Raw genomic sequence first — 21,140 nt, forward strand, 5'->3', positions numbered from 1 at the left:
AGTGTTGCATATCACTCCTGGATTCCCCATAATTGCTGTGCACAGTGCAGTGTTGAGGATCACTCCGGGGTTCCTCATGATTGCTGTGCACAGTGCAGTGTTGAGGATCACACCAAGGATCCCTTCCTCATGATTGCTGTGCACAGTGCAGTATTGAGGATCACTTCGGGGTTCCCCATGATTGATGTGCACAGTGCAACGTTGAGGATCACTCCAGGGTCCCCCATGATTGCTGTGCACAGTGCAGTGTTGCATATCACTCATGGATTCTCCATGATTGCTGTGCCCAGTGCAGTGTTGCATATCACTCCTGGATTCCCCATGTTTGCTGTACACAGTGCAGTGTTGAGGATCACTCTGGGGGTTCCCCATGATTGCTGTACACAGTACAGTGTTGAGGATCACTCTGATGTCTCCCCGTGATTGTTCTTCACTGTGCAGTGTTGAGGATCACTCCAGGGGTTCCTCATGATTGCTGTGCACAATGCAGTGTTGCAGATCACTCTGGAGTTCCTCAAGATTGCTGTACACAGTACTGTACAGTGTTGAGGATCACTCCTGGATTCCCCATGATTGCTCTGCACAGTGCAGTGTTGAGGATCACTCTGTTGGACCCACCCCCCCCCTCATGATTGCTGTACACAGTACAGTGTTGAGGATCACTCCTGGATTCCCCATGATTGCTGTACACATTACAGTGTTTACATAGTTACATAGTTACATAGTTACATAGTTAGTCAGGTTGAAAAAAGACACAAGTCCATCCAGTTCAACCACAAAATTTAAAAAAACAAAATAAAAAACACAGTAAAATCCTATACACCCAACTCCATACCCACATTACATTAGGATTACAGTGCAGTGTTGAGGATCACTCTGGAGTTCCCCTTGATTTCTGTACACAGTGCAGTGTTGAGGATCACTCTGTTGGACCCCCCCCCCCCCTCATGACTGCTATGCACAGTGCAGTGTTGAGGATCACTCTGGGGTTCCCCATGATTGCTGTGCACAGTGTAGTGTTGAGGATCACTTTGGGGGATCCTCCAGGTTCCCCATGATTGCTGTGCACAGTACAGATCACTCCGGGGTTCCCCATGATTGCTGTGCACAGTGCAGATCACTCTGGGTCCCCCATGATTTCTGTGCACAGTGCAGATTACTCCGGGGTTCCCCATGATTGCTGTGCACAGTACAGATCACTCTGGGGTTCCCCATGATTGCTGTGCACAGTACAGATCACTCCGGGGTTCCCCATGATTGCTGTGCACAGTACAGATCACTCGGGGGTTCCCCATGATTGCTGTGCACAGTGCAGATCACTCTGGGGTTCCCCATGATTGCTGTGCACAGAACTGACAGAAGGAAATCTTATTATTATTTAAATATCACCCAGGCAGAACATGTGATGAGCAGAAGCAGGATGATCTCCAGTACAGCGGCCCCTTGTGTCCAGTGTGTGGCGGTGCACGTCTAGAGGGACTCGGGGCCGCCTGTGTGGTGTAGGTTGATTTCGGAGGTACCCGGGCGCTCGGTGATCCTCCTCCTCCTTCTCCTCCTCATTCTCCTCCTGCAGCTGACCGTGGCTCCATTGATCGGGGATCAGTGCTCGGTGTCCCTGTGTCGGTCCCTCTCCTGGATCTTCCCGAGATGCTGAAAGTCACTCTGCCCTCCTCATCCTCATCGTCCTCCTCCTCCTCCACTGCCTTCTCCTCCACCTCCTCCACTTCATCCAGGTCCGCCAGCGCTGCCCCCGACTACTGGATCGATGGCTCCAACAAGGACACCTTGGCCCAATACTACGAGCTGGAGTCCGAGCTGGGACGGTAAGTGGACGGAGGGTATCCCTTGTTATGTCCTCTGCTGCCTCTTCTATGGACCATTCTCGGTCTGATCGGAGGAATACCGGGGAAAGTTGTACTGGAGGTGCTGCCAGATGTCAGCCTCCTACCTCCTCCATGACCAGCAATGGCATGCACGCCCTGGAGCCAGGCTGGGAGGAGGGCAGGGGTACCCATGCATGGTCAGGGGACACTATGATGGTCGGGATAGGGACACTATGATGGTCAGGGATGAGGACACTATGATGGTAAGGGATGGGGACACTATGATGGTAAGGGATGAGGACACTATGATGGTCGGGATAGGGACACTATGATGGTCAGGGATGGGGACACTATGATAGTAAGGGATGAGGACACTATGATGGTCGGGATAGGGACACTATGATGGTCAGGGATGAGGACACTATGATGGTCAGGGATGGGGACACTATGATGGTTGGGATAGGGACACTATGATGGTCAGGGATGGGGACACTATGATGGTCAGGGATGAGGACACTATGATGGTCAGGGATGGGGACACTATGATGGTCAGGGATGAGGACACTATGATGGTCAGGGATGGGGACACTATGATGGTCAGGGATGGGGACACTATGATGGTCAGGGATGGGGACACTATGATGGTCAGGGATGGGGACACTATGATGGTCGGGGATGAGGACACTATGATGGTCGGGGATGGGGACACTATGATGGTCGGGGATGAGGACACTATGATGGTCGGGGATGGGGACACTATGATGGTCAGGGATGGGGACACTATGATGGTCAGGGATGAGGACACTATGATGGTCAGGGATGGGGACACTATGATGGTCGGGGATGGGGACACTATGATGAGCGGGGATGAGGACACTATGATGGTCGGGGATGAGGACACTATGATGGTCGGGGATGAGGACACTATGATGGTCGGGGATGGGGACACTATGATGGTCAGGGATGGGGACACTATGATGGTCAGGGATGGGGACACTATGATGGTCAGGGATAGGGACACTATGATGGTCAGGGATGGGGACACTATGATGGTCAGGGATGGGGACACTATGATGGTCAGGGATGGGGACACTATGATGGTCAGGAAAGAGGACACTATGATGGCCAGGGATGGGGGCACTATGATGGTCAGGGATGAGGACACTATGATGGTAAGGGATGGGGACACTATGATGGCTCAGGGATGAGGACACTATGATGGTCAGGGATGAGGACACTATGATGGTAAGGGATGGGGACACTATGATGGCTCAGGGATGGGGACACTATGATGGTCAGGGATGGGGACACTATGATGGCTCAGGGATGGGGACACTATGATGGTCAGGGATGAGGACACTATGATGGTAAGGGATGGGGACACTATGATGGCTCAGGGATGGGGACACTATGATGGTCAGGGATGGGGACACTATGATGGTCAGGGATGGGGACACTATGATGGCTCAGGGATGGGGACACTATGATGGTCAGGGATGGGGACACTATGATGGTCAGGGATGGGGACACTATGATGGTCAGGGATGAGGACACTATGATGGTCAGGGATGGGGACACTATGATGGTCAGGGATAGGGACACTATGATGGCTTAGGGATGAGGACACTATGATGGTCAGGGATGGGGACACTATGATGGTCAGGGATGAGGACACTATGATGGTCAGGGATTGGGACACTATTATGGTCAGGGATGAGGACACTATGATGGTCAGGGATGGGGACACTATGATGGTCAGGGATGGGGACACTATGATGGTCAGGGATGAGGACACTATGATGGTCAGGGATTGGGACACTATTATGGTCAGGGATGAGGACACTATGATGGTCAGGGATGGGGACACTATGATGGTCAGGGATGAGGACACTATGATGGTCAGGGATGGGGACACTGTGATGGTCAGGGTCGGGGAACCTGTTATGGCTCAGGGATGAGGACACTATGATGGTCAGGGATGAGGACACTATGATGGTCAGGGATGGGGACACTATGATGGTCAGGGATGGGGACACTATGATGGTCAGGGATGGGGACACTATGATGGTCAGGGATGAGGACACTATGATGGTCAGGGATGGGGACACTGTGATGGTCAGGGTCGGGGAACCTGTTATGGCTCAGGGATGGGGACACTATGATGGTCAGGGATGGGGACACTATGATGGTTAGGGATGAGGACACTATGATGGTCAGGGATGGGGACTCTATGATGGTCAGGGATGGGGACACTATGATGGTCAGGGATGGGGACACTATGATGGTCAGGGTCGGGGAACCTGTTATGGCTCAGGGATGAGGACACTATGATGGTCAGGGATGGGGACACTATGATGGTCAGGGAACCTGTTATGGCTCAGGGATGAGGACACTATGATGGTCAGGGATGAGGACACTATGATGGTCAGGGATGAGGACACTATGATGGTCAGGGATGGGGACACTATGATGGTCAGGGATGAGGACACTATGATGGTCAGGGATGGGGACTCTATGATGGTCAGGGATGGGGACACTATGATGGTCAGGGATGGGGACACTATGATGGTCAGGGTCGGGGAACCTGTTATGGCTCAGGGATGAGGACACTATGATGGTCGGGGATGGGGACACTATGATGGTCGGGGATGGGGACACTATGATGGAGGACACTATGATGGCTCAGGGATGGGGACACTATGATGGTCGGGGATGGGGACACTATGATGGTCGGGGATGGGAACACTATGATGGTCACGGATTGGGACACTATGATCATCAGGGATGAGGACACTATGATGGTCAGGAAAGAGGACACTATGATGATCAGGGATGAGGACACTATGATGGTCAGGGATGAGGACACTATGATGGTCAGGGATGAGGACACTATGATGGTCAGGAAAGAGGACACTATGATGGTCAGGGATGAGGACACTATGATGGTCAGGGATGAGGACACTATGATGGTCAGGAAAGAGGACACTATGATGGTCAGGGATGAGGACACTATGATGGTCAGGGATGAGGACACTATGATGGTCAGGAAAGAGGACACTATGATGGTCAGGGATGAGGACACTATGATGGTCGGGGAACCTGTTATGGCCAGGTATAGGAGTACTATGATGGCCAGAGATGGAGATGCTGTGATGACCAGGGATTGGGAATGTCAAGATAGCTAGAGACAGAGGTGCTGTGATGGTCAGGGATGGGGATGCTGCGATGACCAGGTATTGGAGCGCTTAGATGGGCAAGGATGGTATATGCTTTGATGACAGCAGATGAAGATCCAGTGTTGGCCAGGGATAGAAGGCGCTTAGATGGCTAGGGATGGAGATTTTGTGATGGCCAGGTTTGGGGTTGCTGTTTTGACCAGGATCTGGGATGCTGTGATGGGCAGAGATGGAAACACTGTGATGGCCAGGAATGGAAATGATGTGATGGTCAGGGCTGAGAACATTGTGATGGCTAGGGATGGGAACACTATGATGTCCAGAGTTACGAACACTGTAATGGTCAGGAATGGGAACACTGTGATGGCCAGGGATGTGAACACTGTGATGGCCAGGGCTGAGAACACTGATGGTCAGGGTTGAGAACACTGTGATGGCCAGGGCTGAGAACACTGATGGTCAGGGTTGAGAACACTGTGATGGTCAGGGCTTAGAACACTGTGATGGCCAGGGCTGAGAACACTGTGATGGTCAGTGCTGAGAACACTGTGATGGTCAGTGCTGAGAACACTGATGGTCAGGGATGTGAACACTGTGATGGCCAGGGCTGAGAACACTGATGGTCAGGGCTGAGAACACTGTGATAGTCAGGGCTGAGAACACTGTGATGGCCAGGGCTGAGAACACTGTGATGGTCAGTGCTGAGAACACTGATGGTCAGGGCTGAGAACACTGTGATGGCCAGGGCTGAGAACACTGATGGTCAGGGCTGAGAACACTGTGATGGCCAGGGCTGAGAACACTGATGGTCAGGGCTGAGAACACTGATGGTCAGGGCTGAGAACACTGATGGTCAGGGCTGAGAACACTGTGATGGCCAGGGCTGAGAACACTGACGGTCAGGGATGTGAACACTGTGATGGCCAGGGCTGAGAACACTGATGGTCAGGGCTGAGAACACTGTGATGGTCAGGGCTGAGAACACTGTGATGGCCAGGGCTGAGAACACTGTGATGGTCAGTGCTGAGAACACTGATGGTCAGGGATGTGAACACTGTGATGGCCAGGGCTGAGAACACTGATGGCCAGGGCTGAGAACACTGATGGCCAGGGCTGAGAACACTGATGGCCAGGGCTGAGAACACTGATGGTCAGGGCTGAGAACACTGTGATGGTCAGGGCTGAGAACACTGTGATGGTCAGGGCTGAGAACACTGATGGTCAGGGCTGAGAACACTGTGATGGTCAGGGCTGAGAACACTGATGGTCAGGGCTGAGAACACTGTGATGGCCAGGGCTGAGAACACTGATGGTCAGGGCTGAGAACACTGTGATGGCCAGGGCTGAGAACACTGTGATGGCCAGGGCTGAGAACACTGATGGTCAGGGCTGAGAACACTGTGATGGTCAGTGCTGAGAACATTGTGATGGCCAGGGCTGAGAACACTGATGGTCAGGGATGTGAACACTGTGATGGCCAGGGCTGAGAACACTGATGGTCAGGGCTGAGAACACTGATGGTCAGGGCTGAGAACACTGTGACAGCCAGGGATGGGAATGCTAATGTTGCTGATGGATCAGCACAGCGTCTATGGAGACAGCAGGCATTCGTATGCACACCACATCCCAGGACAGCGCAGGATGGCTTATCTGCCCAGGAACTGCAGTCTACCTGTTATTAAGCTATTAGGACTGATCTCTAGGGAGTGTTACATTAGATTGTGTCTGGCTGGAGTGGAGGCATCCTACGAGTCTCCCAATCACTGTTTTCTAATGCTCTTACACTGATATATATATGTATATATAAGGCACTATGAGCATTTCTGAGTAGCACAGTTGGTAAATGACATCGGTTTGAGCTTCCAGATTACAGTCTGTCTACTTATTTTAAGTCTATAGATATACTTTCCTTGCTGAGCAACAATGACACATTGGGGGTTATTTACAAAAGGCAAATCCACTTTGCACTACATATACACTGCAAGTGCACTTTCAAGTGCAGTCGCTGTAGATCTGAGGGGGACATGCAAGGAAAATAAAAAACAGCATTTTTGCTTGCACATAATTGGATGATAAAATCAGCATAGCTCCCCCTAATTTCAGAGATTCCCCTCAGATCTACAGCGTACTACAGCGACTGCACTTACAAGTGCACTTTCAGTGCACTTTCAGTGCACTTGTAGTGTAGAGTGGATTTCTCTTTAGTAAATCAACCCCTATCTGTGGTGACATACCGTTCCTTTACTGTATTGGGTCTTATGTAATGCTCCTCGTCCAGTTCAACCCAGAAGGTCAGTCCCCCCCCCCCCCCCCCCCACCCCCTGGAAAATCGATATTTTAGTTCTACATTGAGCCTGGGAGGCTAGCCCGTCCCTGGCAACCCAGTGCGCATGCTCAAAATCACGTCGGAAATACTCCCAAAGATACGTCAAATCACTGCCTACGACGTGAACATAACCTACGCCCATCCCTATTCACGTACTACTACGTAAAATACGGCGGCTGTTCCCTGGTCCATTTAGCTTTGCATGAGTTGCGTCTCATAGATGGGGAATAACTATACGCCGGACGTAAGCCTTACGCAAACCGCGTATCTTAATGCGCCGGGCGCAAGTACGTTTGTGAATTGGCGTATCTCACTCATTTGCATATTCGAATCGTAAATCAATTGGAGCGCCCCTTGCGGCCAGCGTAAATATGCGCCTACGATACGACGGCGTAGGAAAGTTACGTCGGCCGTAGGAAGCCTATTTTCAGGCGTATCTAGTTCTGTGGGCACGGCGCACAGATACGACGGCGCACATTTTCACTTACGCGGCATATCTCGAGATACGTCGGCGTAAGTGCTACGTGAATCTAGGCCTTGATATCTGAATAAGTTCATGGACAACCTATGGTTGGAGGAGTGACCAGACCCATTATACTAGATCTAGAGTAATGTAGACACTGTATAACTGGGTAGGTTCATGGCCACCCCAGGATTGAAGGAGAGTTCAGACCCATAATAATAAATGTGGGGCAATAGATACACTGTATAATTGGACAGGTTCATGGTCAGCCCATGGTTGGAAGAGTGATGGGTATAGTGGCAGGATTAAGGCTGCCACTCCCAGTGATCAGACCCATCGTACTAGATGCAATTCCATTTCATAAATATGTAATTCTACTAGTCTGTGGTCCTCCAAGGTAGTATGGTAAAGCTCGCCTTACACCTGTAGAATCTCATGTGAACGTTCAGACAAGAAAGTAGAAAAATCATTTGTCTGACCATTTGTTGGTGCCTTCATGGACTCTGATTTTGGGTGACTTTTCTTTCTAGTACCATATCAGCATCTCCATTTTCGTAGAACGAATGTTTACCTTCTGCCTTACCTTTGACAAGCACATGAGCATAAGACTAGTTATGATTTTTATCAGCTGGTAGCAAATTTAAGGATTAGAACTTTGTTCATTCCCAGCAGAATCCAGAAACATTTGCCATCCTGGTCCCTTGATTTTTTTCTCTTGCTCTAAGAGCCGGTTCACACTGGGGCGGCACGACTTCGGGGGCGACTCGGCAAGGCGACCTGAAGACGACTTCAGAGGCGACTTGCAAAATGACTTCTGTACAGAAGTCAATGCAAGTCACCCCGAGTCGCTCCCAAAGTCGTACAAGAACCTTTTTTTAAGTCGGAGCGACCTGCGTCACTCCTATTAGAACGGTTCTATTGACTAGAATGGGACGCGACTTGTCAGGCAGCTGAGTCGCCTGACGAGTCGCCCCAGTGTCAACCGGCTCTTAGGTAATACTTTACATAATCAAATGAACGTTCTGAGAACAATATCTTTCAAATGAAGTTCCACATGTGTAAGGCCAGCTTAAAGCCTCGTACACACGATCGGATTTCCATCGGACAAAGCTGTGGAATTTTTTCCAAAGGGCATTGGCCGTGAACTTGTTCTGCATACAGACGTTTGTCAGCCAACAAATACAAAACAGCGTGGTTTTTCAGCTCTTTAGCGCCACCCTTTGGGCAACTTCTGTAATGTTGTGCTATGGTTAGCATTGCTTCTGAGCATGCGTGTTTGTACTTTGGATTTTTTTTCGATGGAGTTGTGTACACACGGTTCGGATAATCCGACAACACTCATTTGTTGTCGGAAAATCCGATCGTGTGTACGGGCCTCAAGTCTCAGGAATTAGAGCATTTGTTTATGTGCTTGTGTAGAATTCTAATGTTCTCTGTTGTGAGTGGGAGCCACAATGAGAAGAGCACCTTAACCGCTTAAGGACCGCCGCACGACTATTTACGTCGGCAGAATGGCACGTACAGGTACGTCCCCTTTAAGATGCCCAGCCGTGGGTCCTGTCCTCCATGACCGCACCTGCGGGACCCAATCTCCGCCGGTGTCCCGCGATCAGGTCACGATAATCAGTGACGTCACACGCACAGCCACGCCGCCCCACAGTAAGAACACTCCCTTAGAACACACTTAACCCCTACAGCACCCCCTCCTGGTTAACCCCTTCACTGCCAGTGTAATTTTCACAGTAATCAGTGCATTTTTATAGCACTTTTCGCTGTGAAAATGACAATGGTCCCAAAAATGTGTCCGATGTGTCTGCCATAATGTCGCAGTCACGGAAAAAATCGATGATCGCCGCCATTAGTAGTAAAAAAAAAAAAATTCTTAATAAAAATGCCATAAAACGATCCCCTATTTTGTAAACGCTATAAATTTTGCGCAAACCAATCAATAAACGCTTATTGCGATTTTTTGTTTACCAAAAATATGTAGAAGAATACATATCGGCCTAAACTGAGGAAAAAAAAATAGTTTTTATCTATTTTTGGGGGATATTTATTGTGGCAAAAAGTAAAAAATATTGCATTTTTTTTTTAAATTGTTGCTCTCTTTTTGTTTATAGCGAAAAAAAACAAAAAACGCAGAGGTGAGCAAATACCACCAAAAGAAAGCTCTATTTGTGGGAAAAAAAGGACGCCAATTTTTTTTGGGAGCCAGGTCGCACGACCGCGCAATTGTCAGTTAAAGCGACGCAGTGCCGAATCGCAAAAAGGGGCCAGGTCCTTTACCTGCATATTGGTCCGGGTGTTAAGTGGTTAAAGGAATCCCGCCATGAGACAAATATGTGAGACGGAATTTTTGATCACTTAAGCCCCATACACACGATTGGATTTTCCGACAACAAATGTGTGACGGGACGGCACGTTTGCACAGGTGATCTGTCAGAGAGGAACAACATACCATTCCAATACCAGTCCGGTATTTACCATTGTTTTACCTGATATAGAGCGCACCTAATCTATGTGAGTACCCCAGTTGGGGGGGGGGGGGGGTTTGCTTTCTGTTTATTAAACCATTAAAACTCTATTACACTATCAAGTCTTTATTTCATACACTTACCGAGGTACCATACTGACGAGTAACTACAAGAGCCCAAAGGCGGTTCATATGTGTGTTTTCACTGCGCTTAAGTCACACGCTCTGAGGTGAGCATTAAATACCTAAGGGGAGCACCAGAGTACCCCAGTTGGGGGGGGGGAGGGGGGTTTGCTTTCTGTTTATTAAACCGTTAAAACTCTTTTACACTATCAAGTCTTTATTTCATACACTTACCGAGGTACCATACTGACGAGTAACTACAAGAGCCCAAAGGCGGTTCATATGTGTGTTTTCACTGCGCTTAAGTCACCACGCTCTGAGGTGAGCATTAGATACCTAAGGGGAGCACCAGAGTACCCCAGTTGGGGGGGGGGGGTTGCTTTCTGTTTATTAAACCGTTAAAACTCTATTACACTATCAAGTCTTTATTTCATACACTTACCGAGGTACCATACTGACGAGTAACTACAAGAGCCCAAAGGTGGTTCATATGTGTGTTTTCACTGCACTTAAGTCACACACTCTGAGGTGAGCATAAGAATACCTAAGGGGAGCACCAGAGTACCCCAGTTGGGGGGGGGGGGGTTTCTTTCTGTTTATTAAACCGTTAAAACTATATTACACTATCAAGTCTTTATTTCATACACTTACCGAGGTACCATACTGACGAGTAACTACAAGAGCCCAAAGGCGGTTCATATATGTGTTTTCACTGCGCTTAAGTCACCACGCTCTGAGGTGAGCATTAGAATACCTAAGGGGAGCACCAGAGTGAGGAACACCACGGCATGTTCTGGATCACCTAGCAGTTTTATAATCGCATGAACTTTATTACACCTAGCAGTTTTATAATCGCATGAACTCTATAATCGCATGAACTTTATTAAACCTAGCAGTTTTATAATCGCATGAACTCTATAATCGCATGAACTTTATTACACCTAGCAGTTTTATAATCGCATGAACTCTATAATCGCATGAACTTTATTACACCTAGCAGTTTTATAATCGCATGAACTCTATAATCGCATGAACTTTATTACACCTGGATAGACTCTTTTTGGATACCATACACGTGCACAGGAGCACTTCTTTGAACAACCCAGCAATGCAATATTGATAAAATATATAATACTGGATGCTATGCACATGCACAAGAGCACTTTTTTATGCATCAATGGGTCACTGATAATGTATACGGGATCATAAAAGTGGGAATTGCACTTCTTTGCACAGTAGCACTTTATATTAATTATCATCATTGTTTATGCTTTTATATGCACATCTTTTATATATTTATTTTTTATATTTAATATACGTGTTCATTTATTGCACTATTGTCACTTTCCACTGTTAGGAAAGACATTTATTTTCACTATTGGAGGTTTTTATGCTTCTTTTTACACTGGTATAGTGTATGATGTTGGAAAGCGCAGCGTATATATATATTTAACAAATATGTGATGGCAGGGTTTTGACCGTTTGTTTGCTCCATCAGACAATTGTTGTCGGATTTTCCGACAACAAATGTTGGATAGCATGCGTTAAAATTTTCCGACAACAAATGTGTGCCGTCGGATTATGCGATCGCGTGTACACAAGTCTCGGAAAAAAATCCAAAGTACAAACACACATGCTCAGAAGCAATGCTAACCATAGGACAACATTAGCAGAAGTTGCCCAAAGGGTGGCACTAAAGAGCTGAAAACCCACGTCGTTTTGTGTATGTTGGGTGAAAAGGTTCTGCCATGTGTATGCATACCAAGTTCACGGCCAAAGCCCTTCGCACAAAATTCCATGGATTTGTCCAATGGAAGTCCGATCGTGTGTACGAGGCTTTAGAATGACCATTGCCTGGTTGTCATGTGGCTCCAATACCGTTGGTAATGTTTTTACATTGCATGCAGAGATTAACAGGCAGCACCGCCTGTCAAACTCTCCCATGTACTGTACATGATTGGGATTCTTCACTTGCGGATATGCGGTGCATTTCTGTAATGCAAAATGTAATTTCAGTATTAAAAAAAAAAGCACAAAAAAAATAAAAACAGGCGAATAGTGGTGCACCGAAATGAAAATTCGGGATGCACTTGGCCGAAAACTGGAACCGAAATGAACAGATTTGAAAAAATATCATAACATTTTATTATTTTCGACTTTTTAATAATATCATGAATTTAAATATGAATATACATTTTATTTTGGCCATTACTTGCACTTATTTTCGCCCAATAATTTTCAGCGACCATTATCGGGACCTTTTTCCTATTGGCAAAATGTTGATAACCCTATTTTCGGACGATATATCAGTGCATCCCTACTGGCAACAGCAGGCAGCAGTTTTGCCTTATGAATGGTTGCAAAGCTCCTTTCGCTGCACTCTGAAAAGCGACCCACCGCAGATTGACAGGAGCATAAAAGTAGCCTTAGGCTGGCCATACATTATACAATTTTCTTATACAATTTTCCTTTAGATTTACCAAAACCATATAATATGAGGTCAGACCTAAACACTTTCAATTTCAATCAGACAGGCCCTTGCACTACATAATTGAAGGGAAATCTGAAGGAAATTGTATAATGTATGGGCAGAGAATACTTTGTCTGTGTTGTCAGCTTTGTCTGTGTTAGCGAGATCATCCACCTACTACGCCCACCATAAGGTCACCTTTCCCACAGCCTCGTGGAGAGCCAATAAGGAGAGCATGTGAGTTTGGTGAATCTAGAGCTGCAACAATAAAAATAAAGAAAGACATTGGGCTAGATTCAGGTAGGGGCGCGCATAGTTACGGCGGCGCAGCTTATCGTATTTACGCTACGCCGCTGTAAGTTAGAGAGGCAAGTGCTGTATTCACAAAGCACTTGCCTTCTAAGTTACGGCGGCGTAGCGTAAATGGGGCCGGCGTAAGCGCACGTAATTCAAATGTGGATGAGGGGGCGTGTTTTATGTAAATTCTTGGTGACCCGACGTGATTGACGTTTTTTACGAACGGCGCATGCGCCGTCCGTGTACATATCCCAGTGTGCATTACTCCAAAGTACGCCGCAAGGACGTATTGGTTTAGACGTGAACGTAAATTACGTCCAGCCCTGTTCGCGAATGACTTACGCAAACGACGTAAAAAATTCAAATTTCGACGCGGGAACGACGGCCATACTTAACATTGTGTGCGCCTTCTAATAGCAGGAGTAACCTTACACCGAAAAAGCCTAACGTAAACGACGTAAAAAAATAGTGCCGGGCGTACGTAAATTTGTGAATCGGCGTATCTAGGTCATTTGCATATTCTACGCCGAAAACGACGGAAGCGCCACCTAGTGGCCAGCGTAAAATTGCACACAATTATACGCCGGCGTATTCAAGTTACGTCGGCGGAGGAAGCCTATTTTTTACACGTATCTGCCTTTGAGAATCGGCGTAAAGATACGATGGCGCAGATTTGAAATTACGGCGGCGTATCTGGAGATAAGCCGCCGTATCTTGTTGCTGAATCTAGCCCATTGTATTGATTTGATCTATCCAGACAAGAAGGCTTTGGACTAATCAAAGGGTAAATGTTTACAATGTTTGAGCAGGAATTTACAATCTGATAAATTGAGTCTATATGAGTTCAGCGTTTGGAACAATTTCCATTGTATCATAGCAGGTTAAGCCTTGGTTCACACCGCTGCAACTTCAAAATTGCGCGACTTTCACGCAACTTTGAATCCGACACCCCTGCGCGACGTCATTGTGGCTTGCATACGTCTTCTTTAACAGAAGTCGATATGGAAGTCGCACCAAATGTAGTGCAGGAACCTTTTCCAAGTCGAAGCGACTTAAGTCGAATTGATTAAAATGGTTTCTTTGCCTTTAACCACTTCAGCTCTGGAAGGATTTACCCCTCCTCATGACCAGGCCACTTTTTGCGATACGGCACTGCGTTACCTTAACTGACAATTGTGCGGTCGTGCGACGCTGTAACCAAATAAAATCAATGTCCTTTTTTTCCCACAAATAGAGCTTTCTTTTGGTGGTATTTGATCACCTCTGCGTTTTTAATTTTTTGCGCCATAAACAAAAAGAGACCGACAATTTTGAAAAAAATATATATTTTTTTTACTTTCTGCTACAAAATACATAAAAAAAATGGAAAAAATCGTATTTCTGAGTGAGTGAGTGAGTGAGAAACTTATATAGCGCAATACATGCGAACTGAATCGCCTCTTCATCAGTTTAGGCCAATATGTATTTTGCTACATATTTGTGGCAAAAAAAAATCCTAATAAGTGTATATTGATTGGTTTGCGGAAAAGTTTACAAACTATGGGATATTTTTATGGAATTATTTTTTCTAGTAATTGTGGCGATCAGTGACTTATAGCGGGACTGCGACATTTCCGTGGACAAATCGGACACTAAGTGACACTTTTGATACTTTTTTGGGGACTAGTGACAACAATACAGTGATCAGTGCTAAAAAATATGCACTGTCACTGTACTAATGACACCGACAGGGAAGTGGTTAACATCAGTTACAATCAAAGGGTAAAATGTGTCCCTAGGGAGTGCTTGCTATCTGTAGGGGGTGCTTTAACTGTGGGAAGGCAGAGATCTGTGTTCCTATTTAGCAGAAACACAGGATCTCTGTCTTCCCTACTAACAGAATGGCGATCTGCCTTGTTTACATATGCAGAGCAGCGTTCTACCCCTATTTTGAATGATCGGGTCCCGCTGTGTCCAAGCACAGTGGGAGCAGGTTGCTGGCAGTGCGTGTGCACGCCACGGACCCAAAAGTGCAGATTCACAAACCTGTATGTGATTCTGCGCAAAGGAGCTGGCGCCCCGCAGTAAATGTATGCAGGGCAGTCGACAACAGGTTAATGAAGCGCGACTTGTCATGCGACTTTGAACTCTGTTGCTGGCTGTGTTCCCAGTAGGAAAATGTATTTGTGCTGTGACCTTTGTCCCCAGAACAGAAAGGAGTGGGTAATCCAAAAGTTTGAGTTGTCACCAGAACAACAATAGAAGGGAAATCTTCCGCTGAGGAGACTTGTTCTGTTTTAACCAGGACGTGCGCCATGGCACATGTGTTTTCATTGAGGTGCTCTGCATTGGGCAACCCGTTCAAAGTTCAAAAATATGTCCTGTGCCTGGTGGTACTTTGGTGCACTAGAATACAGCTACAACGTTCATTGCTGTGCTATTCAAAATGAACGCACACACATTGGCCCGGATTCACAGACGTCGGAGCATATTTATGCCGCCGTAGCGTATTTCATATAAGCTACGCCGACGTAGCGCAGAGAGGCAAGCACTGGATTCACAAAGCCAGTGCTGCCAAATCTGCGCTGGGTTTCCTAGGCGCAAGCCGGCGTATGTGGAAGTGGGCGTGAGACATGAAAATGAGGCGTGACCCCATGCAAATGATGGGCCGAGTGCCAGACAGATACATATAACAAACGGCGCATTTGCCGTCCCGTGACCGCATCTCAGTGCGCATGCTTAGAATCACGTCGAAACAACTGCCTAAGATACGGCGAATCACTGCCTACGGCGTGAACGTAACCACTGCCTACGGCGTGAACGTAACCACTGCCTACGGCGTGAACGCACATTTGTACTTACGACGGCGTATCTGGAGATACGTCGGCGTAAGTGCTTTGTGAATCCGGGCCTATGTGCTGCCCTTGGTTGTGGTAATGCTCATGTTACCACAACAAGGAAGTGTGAATGAGTCCTAATAATATATTCCTAATTTGGGAGAGAGTGTCTCCCACTTCCTGTTTTGTCTGCAGGACAGGAAGTGAAGGGAAATGTCCCCAATAGCAAATAGCAGATAGACACCTGAAACACCTACCGGTATTTTTTAGCTATCTGAAATGAAACAAAAGGTTTAGGCTTTAGATAAACTTTAAAATGAACATACTGCTGGACAGCAATATTTTAGTATGAGCCAGTTTCAACTGTTTTTTTTTTTTTTTTATCAAATAGCTTGCAGTTTATATGTGATTTCCATTTTGTCACTGGAAGTCTATAGTAATGAGGTATCGGCAAGAAGAAAAAAACCATGACAGCAAGTCACAGAGGCCGGAGCCACCTCACAGAGAAATCAACAAAACCTGGGGAATGCCTAGGAAAAAACCAAGCCTACTTACCGACCAGCTCGCAGACAACCAAATAACCTGTCTAACAGTATGCGTTCAAACAGGGGTTGTGTCCGCACACATTTGCAAACGCATGCGTGAGCCACAGAGCCACGTCACGGCACCCTGGAGTCTGTGGTCCTAACACTAAACTATGAGTGTCCCCACAATGGAGGCACATGCATTCTAATGGATAGATGGGGACAGGTGGACTGAAGGGCTCACGGAGAAAATACCGTGTGCAGGGACAGCCCTTTTTTTTTCTCCGCTCTGCCCTATGGGGGGATCGGATGAACACGGACCGTCTGTCCATGTTCATCCTATCCGATCCGCAGACGGAAGGAGAAATCGTTTTTTTTTCCGTCTGCAAAATCGGATCTTTGCGGAGGCGGACGAGATTGAGTGTCAGCAGATGTTCATAGGGACCAATGTATGTCCCTTTTTCATCCGCAAACGGATGGATGAAAAAGCAGACATACGGTCCGCACGTGTGAAAGGGGCCTTACATGTGATGGCTGCATTGTTTCCTTATTTCTTTTTCTTCTATTTTCATCTGGTTCCTTCCTCATCTATGAACAGGCAGTCGGATATTCCCTGAATCACCTTTACCTATAAATGTTAGTACCCAGTTATATTATGTACATTTGGGAAAGAATCCAGGCCTTTTTTAAAGCAATCTACTGAGCTGGCCAGAACCACCTTTGGAGGGAGTCTATTCCACATTTTCACAGCTCTTATGCCCTGTACACACGATCGGTTTGTCCGATGAAAACAGACCAATGGACTGTTTTCATCGGATGAACTGATCATGTGTGGGCCCCATCGTTTTTTTTTCTATCGGTGAAAAAAAATAGAACCTGTTTTAAATTTTTCCTATAGATAAAAAAACGATAGAAAAAAAACATCGTCTGTGGGGAAGTCCATCGGTCAAAAGTCCACGCATAACTCAGAATCAAGTCGACGCATGCTCGGAAGCATTGAACTTAATTTTTCTCAGCACGTCGTAGTGTTTTACATCACTGCGTTGGACACGGTCGGATTTTTGACCGATGGTGTGTAGTAGAGGTCGACCGATATATCGGCAGGCCGATATTTGGCCGATATTTTTCCAAATTAGGCCGATTTTTTTTTTTTTTCCGGCTCCGGAGCTAGGCCGAGGCCGCGGCCTTTCCTGATGCTGTGACCGCGGGCCGGCCCGCGCTGCATTCTGGGATTTGTAGGCAGAGGCAGGGCGCGCAGCATGTCAGGGGACGTTTTTTCCCCCAGAGTGGAGGATGTCGGCAGCGGCCGCCGCCGATTGGCTGTTACAGGCCCGCTCTGCCTTCTGGGGATTGTAGGCAGAGGCGGGGCAGCACGTCGGGGCCAGGGACATTGGAACTTTCTTGTGCTGGGACTGGGAGATGGAACGGAGCCTGGAGCGCTCCGCTGGTGGCAGTGAATGACATTGGGCTGTACTGGTGGGCACTGATGACTTGGTAATGCACTGATGACATGGTAATGCACTGATGACATGGTAATGCACTGATTGGCACTGATGAGCGCTGGTGAGCACTGATGAGGAGATGCACTGGTGGGCATTGATGAGGAGATGCACTGGTGGGCACTGATGAGGAGATGCACTGGTGGGCACTGATGAGGAGATGCACTGGTGGGCACTGATGAGGAGATGCGCTGGTGGGCACTGATGAGGAGATGCGCTGGTGGGCACTGATGAGGTGATGCGCTGGTGAGATGCACTGGTGGGCACTGATGAGGTGATGCGCTGGTGAGATGCACTGATGAGGTGATGCACTGGTGAGATGCACTGGTGAGATGATGCACTGGTGGGCACTGATGAGGTGATGCACTGGTGGGCACTGATGAGGTGATGCACTGATGAGGTGATGCACTGGTGCATTGGTGGGCACTGATGAGGTGGCACTGGTGGGCACTGATAGACAGTGGCCCTGATAGACAGTGGCCCTGATGGACACTGATAGGCTGCACTGGTGGGCACTGATGTGGCACTGATGGGCTGCACTCCACCCTAAACAATTATCTCCTCCCCACCCTTGGTTTTTGGAGATGAGGGGGGAAAAAAAAAAAAAAAAAAAATATCGGCCGCAAAAATCGGCAACACATATCGGCCATCGGCCGCCCCAATTTCCAAATATCGGCATCGGCCAGAGAAAAACCCATATCGGTCTACCTCTAGTGTGTAGGCAAGACTGATAAAAGTCAGCTTTATCGGATATACGACGAAAAAATCCATGGGATTAGATTCCATCAGATATCCGATCGTGTGTACAGGGCTTTATTGTGAAGAAATCTTTCCGTATTTGGAGATGAAATCTTTTTTCCTCTAGATGTAAAGAGTGCCCCTTGTCCTCTGTGATGACCTTAAACTGAATAACTCAACACCAAGTTCACTATATGGCAGGGGGGCCCTTCCATTAAGGGCGCACAGGCGCCACCCCCTCTATCTATGCCTACCCCTATATGGTTAATGGATAAATTTATGCATAGCATGAATCTATCCACGGCCACCGCAGCCACCCCCTATTCAGCAAGGTGAGTGTCTGAATTCCAGCAGCGGAGGTGTTTTTTTAAGCACCTGGTTAGAGGCCATAGGCTCTAATAGGTTTCAAAATTAGGTGGACTTGGAGCACAGAGCATTGCGCTCGGAGCCCACCCAGGTGTGTTAAAAAAGCAAATGAATATTCGCTTTTTTAGCACTGAATCGCCTCAGAAAGCACAGGTCTGATACCCATTTCCCAAATGGCTGAAAAGTCAGCCAATCCTATTGGATGCCTAGGAGGAGGGTGATGCACGGCAGAAGGGCACCGTGATCCACACCACAGAAGGAGGAAGGAAGCCGCAGCTTTTCCGTCCCGGCTGTCCTCCCGGAGGGGTAACTATCGCCGCCGACCGACCAGCAGGGGTGGCTTTTTGCCATGGATTTACATTTATAACCGTTTTTTTCACTCATTATTCACCACTTGAGCCCCCGTATGAGTATTTACTCATATATACTCTTATTATTATTGTCATTTCCACACCCCTGGGCTTTTATAATACATTTTTTCTCATTGTTCCTCTATCCCTTCTCATTCGCATCACTTCACTTTTGAGTTTATCACACGTCAAATGTTCCTTTATATATATTTACACCTTCACTTCCAATATAAGGGGGAGGGGAAATTGGGACTTTAACCACTTACCATATTGCTGCCCAAAGACCAGAGTACTTTTTGCGATTCGGGACTCTGTCGCTTTAACAGACAATTGCGCGGTCGTGCGACGTGGCTCCCAAACAAAATTGGCGTCCTTTTTTTCCCACAAATAGAGCTTTCTTTTGGTGGTATTTGATCACCTCTGCGGTTTTTAGTTTTTGCGCTATAAACAAAAATAGAGCGACAATTTTGAAAAAAATGAATATTTTTTACATTTTGCTATAATAAATATCCCCCAAAAATATATAAAAAAACCTCAGCGATTCCTCAGTTTAGGCCGATACGTTTTCTTCTACATATTTTTCGTAAAAAAAAATCGCAATAAGCGTTTATTGATTGGTTTGCGCAAAAGTTATAGCGTTTACAAAATAGGGGGTAGTTTTATGTCATTTTTATTATATTTTTTTTACTAGTAATGGCGGCGATCAGCGATTTTTTTTTCGGTACTGCGACATTATGGCGGACACTTTTGACACATTTTTGGGACCATTGGCATTTTTATAGCGATCAGTGCTATAAAAATGCATTGGATTACTATAAAAATGCCACTGGCAGTGAAGGGGTTAACACTAGGGGGCGGGGAAGGGGTTAAGTATGCCTGGGTGTGTTCTTACTGTGGGGGGGGGGGTGGCCTCACTAGGGGAAACACTGATCCTCGGTTCATACATTGTATGAACCGAAGATCAGCATTTCCCCTGCTGACAGGACCGGGAGCTGTGTGTTTACACACACAGCTCCCGGTCCCCGCTCTGTACCGAGCGATCGCGCCCGCCAGGCACACGCACGGGAGTCGGGGGCGAGCGGCTGGGAGAGAGGACGTCATATTACGTGCTCTCGCCCAGCAGAGCCACCTTGTGGACGAATTTCGACGGTGCGGCGACGGCAAGTGGTTAAATTAGGTCATGGCTGGGTAGAGTCAAGCACCTCCATCCCTGTTGTTTTTTTAATGCAATTGCTACCAATGTGACGGTACGTCACGAATGATGCAAATAAAAGAAGGGTGGGACTTTAAATGAAGCTCAAGATGACAAAGACGAATAAATGGTGGGTTGGTACATATTTATTGATATAGCGTACAAAACATGGATGCAGGCATTAATAACATGTACAAAAACGCACCTATCAAGAGGCGCCATTATTTGAGTATGCAAAAACCAGTACATAACATGCTTAATCAGCGATAATCATGGTAAAACGGGGAGATCCACCATATTGATAAAGGATGATATAATTAAAATAATAACATCTGCACATACAACCGTCTAAAATTCCTATAGGGTAGAGATAGCTAGAGCACATATCTCAGATGGATGTGTATCGCATACACAGTGTCATGGTAGCTCGACGCGTTTCGCGGCATTAAGCCGCTCATCAGGAGCATGTTGTGTGCGTGTCTGCGAATGGAAATAAATAAGGTC

The 21,140-nt window shown here is 47.1% G+C and overlaps 1 protein-coding gene across 1 annotated transcript in view; it reads left to right on the forward strand.

The window, feature by feature from the left end:
* The first annotated feature begins 1,533 nt into the window (after positions 1-1,533).
* CAMK4 (calcium/calmodulin dependent protein kinase IV) overlaps positions 1,534-21,140 on the forward strand; it is a 263,753-nt gene continuing 244,146 nt past the window's right edge. Inside the window, exon 1 of the mRNA XM_040343331.1 lies at positions 1,534-1,823. Coding sequence (XP_040199265.1) covers positions 1,648-1,823 — 176 coding nt within the window. The 5' untranslated portion in view covers positions 1,534-1,647. The remainder of the gene's footprint in view (positions 1,824-21,140) is intronic.

This window comes from Rana temporaria, chromosome 1 (genome assembly GCF_905171775.1).
Source record: "Rana temporaria chromosome 1, aRanTem1.1, whole genome shotgun sequence".
Lineage (NCBI taxonomy): Eukaryota > Metazoa > Chordata > Amphibia > Anura > Ranidae > Rana > Rana temporaria.